This window comes from Colobus angolensis, unplaced genomic scaffold (assembly GCF_000951035.1).
Source record: "Colobus angolensis palliatus isolate OR3802 unplaced genomic scaffold, Cang.pa_1.0 Scaffold20, whole genome shotgun sequence".
Taxonomy (NCBI): domain Eukaryota; kingdom Metazoa; phylum Chordata; class Mammalia; order Primates; family Cercopithecidae; genus Colobus; species Colobus angolensis.
In genome coordinates this window covers 12,457,662-12,462,597 of record NW_012115155.1, presented here as the reverse complement: position 1 = coordinate 12,462,597, position 4,936 = coordinate 12,457,662, and the positions used below count along the sequence as shown (strand labels likewise).

Sequence of the window (4,936 nt, the reverse complement as noted above, 5' to 3'; positions counted from 1 at the left end):
GAGACTCTGTCTCAAAAAAAAAAAAAAAAAGTGGGAAGAACCAGTCTTATTTATTAAAAAAAAGAGCAAGCAGAATATTCTGTTATACTAGAAAAAGTGAAGTTAAGGGAAAAGTGACTATTATGTCATTTATGATTCTAGTCAAAAACTGAGCTGTATCACATACCATTGATTGTTCAGAGATGTGAGTTTATCTATGAGGGATACTTTCAGAAATTAGCTAAAGTCAAGTCTACCAGTGAGAATTGATGGCATACCTGAGATGGTTTATAAGAACTATTGTTTATGAATCGTTTGTGTTCCTGTTAAAAAGATTTTATGTATATATTCTTAATTCTCACAACAGCTGTATGATAAGTAAGTGGTATTATTTCCAGTTGAAGAAATTGAGATTCAGTGAGGTTAGGTAATTTGTCTAAGTGTAAACTGTGGGTGACAAACCTACATTCAAAGTCAGAACTGTGTGATTTCAACAGTGACACTATATGCACCCGGAGACTGGCCTTCAGCCTGTGTGTCTGTGACTAGTTCCATGGTCCCAACCTGGAGCTGAACCGTGTGCCCCCTTGTCTGTGATAGTCCTGTAATCTTAGAATAGACAGAGGTGTTGTAATGTTAGCTTCACAAAGGAAGTCCTGGAGCCCCAAGTTTCCTAGTCTTCGGTTTTGTGGTCCCAGCCTCCCCATAGTCAGGGGACATGGGGACCCTTGCTCAGACCTTGAGGGTGTGCCCTCATTTGCTGGCCCTTCAGATGTCCTCCGGTGTTTCTTGTTGGGCTCTGCCACACCCTTGTTTGAGGGTAAGCTTTCCCTTTTCTGCCACAACTCGATGTAAGTGCTTTGTCAACATAGTGGTCAATGACCCTTTGGACAATGGTGTGCTCCCCATCAGTGCCTAGCATGGTGACGTACATAAAATGGATGTACTTTAAATAAGTCACATAGACTTTCCCAGTATTCTGGTCCATGGGTGTTTCAGAAATGTGTATTCAGAAGACTTATCTATATATAACCCCATCCCCATACATGTGGGTTAATTTTCCTTCTTTCCTGAAAGTAGAAGTATCAATGCCAGTAAAACGAGGTGAGATGTATTACGTTCATGGGGTTATAGAATAGCAGAGACACACATGTGATGTGGTCACATGTAGGCAAAGCCGTCCTCAGGACTTCTTTTCCTGCCATTGCCACATACAGTGTTGGGCCCCGGTCCTGGCCTCTGGAGGACAGCCTGATTTGGGAGTCTGCAGCCAGGGCTTTAATGGCAGGTGAGATACTTGGGCAGAACTCCCTGACCCGGTGGTTCCACCTGTCTCTGTGTTTCTGTGGCTCTATTTAGTAGGGCTTTTTGTTTGTTTGTTTGTTTGAGACAGAGTCTTGCTTTGGCACTCAGGCTGGAGTGCAATGGCATGATCTTGGCTGGAGTGCAATGGCATGATCTCGGCTCACTGCAACTTCTGCCTCCAGCTTCAAGCGATTTTCCTGCCTCAGCCTCCTGAGTAGCTGGGATTATAGGTGTGCACCACCAGGCCCGGCTAATTTTTGTATCTTTAGTAGAGACGGCATTTCACCATATTGACCAGGCTGGTCTTGAACTCCTGACCTCATGGTCCGCCCGCCTTGGCCTCCCAAAGTGCTGGGATTACAGGCATGAGCCACTGTGTCCGGCTTTTCTTTTTATTTTAAGACAGGGTCTTGCCCTGTCGCCTAGGCTGGAGTGCAATGGCGTGATAACTGCTCACTGCAGCCTTGATCTCCCAGGTTCAAGTGGTCCTCCTGCCTCAGAATCTCAAGTAGCTGGGACTACTGGCCTGTGTTAGCATGTCTGCCTATTTTCCTCTTTGTAGGGATGGGGTCTTGCTGTGGCAGCCCAGACTGGTCTCAAACTCCTGGGCTCAAGCGATCCTTCCACCTCAACCTCCCAAAGTGCTGGGATTACAGATATGAGCCATTGCGCCCAACCTGTTTGGCAGTTTCTGCACAGCTCAGGCAGTCAATCAAATGGATGCTTGGGTATCACTTAGTGGTCAGTTGGGCAAGTGCAGTGGACACCCCTCCTGGTGAGGAGAGTGCCTGATACTGGCAGGAAAGCTGGATGGTACGTATCTGGTTGACACTAGTTGCAGGCACGGCAACATAAAGGGAAGTACATGAAATGGGATTGTGTGTGTTGGCCAAGAACAGGGTGAGGTGTACAGGAACAGAAGGTGTAGTGGGCAGTGAGTGGATGTGAGGAAGCTACAGAGATGACCGGAGCTACAACTGGCCTTTAAGTCCACTGCAGGGGTTTTCCCTTCATGCAGTCAAGGAAGTTACTGTTTTATAAAGTTAAATACCTGATCCAAGATCACAAATGAAAGGTTGAATTCGCTCAAGCTGATAGAAATACGTGAGGTAGTAGGATGTGCACAGCGTGAAAGGCCAGACAGGGCCTGGTCTATATCCTGCTGTGCTCATTTATCCAGTGTATGCATCAGGGGTGCCTTCCACACTGTAGGCTTCCTGTGGGAAATGGCAGGAGAGAGTATCTGTGAAAGCTCTTAAGGACAAGAAAAAAATGTGTTTTTTTTTTTGAGACAGAGTCTTGCTCTGTCCCCCAGGTTGGAGGGCAGTGGTGTGATCTCGGTTCACTGCAACCTCCACCTCCTGGGTTCAAGCGATTCTCCTGCCTCAGCGTCCCTAGTAGCTGGGATTACAGGTGCCCGCCACCATGCCCAGCTAATTTTTTGTAGTTTTAGTAGAGACGGGATTTCACCGTCTTGTCCAGGCTGGTCTCGAACTCCTGGCCTCAAGTGATCCATCTGCCTCAGTCTCCCAAAGTGCTGGGATTACATGCGTGAGCCACCGCGCCTGGCCAAAATGTGTTTCTTCAAAAGAGGTAGGTATTCTTTTTATTTGCATATAGAGACTTTACAGTCCAGCATTTTCTGATCTATCAAATGTAGAAAATATTTGGAAATTTAGAAACTTGAAAAGTTTGAAAGGTTTAAATTTAGTACTGTATGAGAATTAAATGTTAGATATGTTTCATTTGCTGAAAAGCAAGCTTTTTTTTTTTTTTTAAATACCCTAATTTGAAAGTGTTGGGACTTCTAAGTTGGTTGGCAGCATTCTCTGTTGCCAGTGTGTGCTGCATGCAGCCTGCTAATGCACCAGTGGGTGGGCCCTGGGCTCAGCTTTCCCTTTCATTCTGAGGGACTGCTTTGGGTAATTCTATACCGGTGTCATTAAGGGGCCAGGGGAAGAGTTCTTTTTGTTTCTGCTGTGACTGTGTCCTTGCTCTTTTGGCTCAAAGCCAACCTTTCAGCTGGGCGTGGCGGCATGTGCCTGCAGTTGCAGCTAAACGGGAGGCTGAAGTGGGAGGATTGCTTGAGCCCAGGAGTTCAAGGCTGCAGTGAGCTATGATCATGTTTGTGAATAGCAACTGCATTCCAACTTGGGTGAAATAATAAGACTCTGTCTCTAAAAAAAGCCCAGCCTTACTATTTTTTTCCAGGTACTATTTTGAAGCGCTGGAAGAAGAACTGGTTTGATCTGTGGTCGGATGGTCACCTAATCTATTATGATGACCAGACTCGGCAGAATATCGAGGATAAAGTCCACATGCCAGTGGACTGTATCAACATCCGCACGGGGCAGGAATGTCGGGGTGAGCTGGCCTGTCTTGGCCAACTTCTGTCTTCTGCTCTTCCTCTGTCTCGGTAGGAACTGGGTCCTCTTCCTTCCCCGTTCTGCTTTCGTTAACAGATTGAAGAAGGACTCCATCTCAGAGGGGCGGCCACAGTGGCGCCCCGGGCACTTAGATTGTGAACCACATGGTCGGGGCAAATCAATTTTCTCACCTGAGTTAAACTCACAGTCCACAGTCCTGGAGAGGGAACCAGAGCGCTGGAAACCTCAAGAAGCACAGGCCACCCTAGACCGTGTGGATTTTGTACTCAGAAACTGGCTTCTGTTTGATGGTGACTGCAATCAATTGCTTAAAATCTGGGATGTCGGCCGGGTGTGGTGGCTCATGCCTGTAATCCCAGCACTGGGAGGCCGAGGTGGGTGAATCACGAGGTCAGGAGTTCAAGACCAGCCTGGCCAAGATGGTGAAATCCCATCTCTACTAAAAATACAAAAAAAATTAGCCAGGTGTGGGGGCAGGTGCCTGTAATCTCAGCTACTTGGGAGGCAGAGGCAGAGAATTGCTTGAACCCAGGAGTCAGAGGTTGCAGTGAGCTGAATACATTTTGTAGACGTCATCTTGGCAGCTGGTCCTATCAGTCAGCCTAGCTGTGTTCTTTCTGCTTTATTGGAAAGGCAGGGGGTTCTTTCATAGATGTAGTGCTTGATTTATTGTCTAGTCCTTTGCTTCTCTGAGCTGGTGGTTCTTAGAAAATGTAAGAAGAAATCCTGAAAAAAGTTCTTTTCTTGTGCTTATTTTTCATAGATATTCAGCCTCCAGATGGAAAGTCAAAAGACTGCATGCTCCAGATTGTTTGTCGAGATGGGAAAACAATTAGTCTTTGTGCAGAAAGCACAGACGATTGCTTGTAAGTTTTGCTTTCTTACGTGTTTAATTTAAAAAGTATTTCCTATTTTAACTTCTGATTACCAAAACATGAAAAGAATGGGCATGGAGTTCTCTTTCAGACGTCAGAATAAGGGACTCAGTGGATGTGTGAGAGAAATGCAAGAGTCACTTTTCCAATTCTGGTTTTTGCCTCTCTGAGACTGCCTGGGCCTATCGAATTGTGGAGGAAATGGCAGAAAGGAATAGCAGTCTCATCATGCTCTCTTTTTTTCTTTTTTCTTTTTTTTATTATTATACTTTAAGTTCTAGGGTACATGTGCACAACGTGCAGGTTTGTTATATATGTATACATGTGCCATGTTGGTGTGCTGCACCCATTAACTAGTCATTTACATTAGGTATATCTCCCAGTGCCATC

At 45.7% G+C, this 4,936-nt stretch overlaps 1 protein-coding gene across 6 annotated transcripts in view; it reads left to right on the top strand.

Moving 5' to 3' along the window:
- The window catches only part of PLEKHB2 (pleckstrin homology domain containing, family B (evectins) member 2), a 63,013-nt gene that overhangs the window by 27,062 nt on the left and 31,015 nt on the right, over positions 1-4,936 (top strand). For all 6 annotated transcript variants that reach the window (XM_011941697.1, XM_011941695.1, XM_011941692.1 and 3 more), the window contains exons 3-4: positions 3,496-3,648; positions 4,435-4,537. In XM_011941697.1, coding sequence (XP_011797087.1) covers positions 3,496-3,648; positions 4,435-4,537 — 256 coding nt within the window. The remainder of the gene's footprint in view (positions 1-3,495; positions 3,649-4,434; positions 4,538-4,936) is intronic.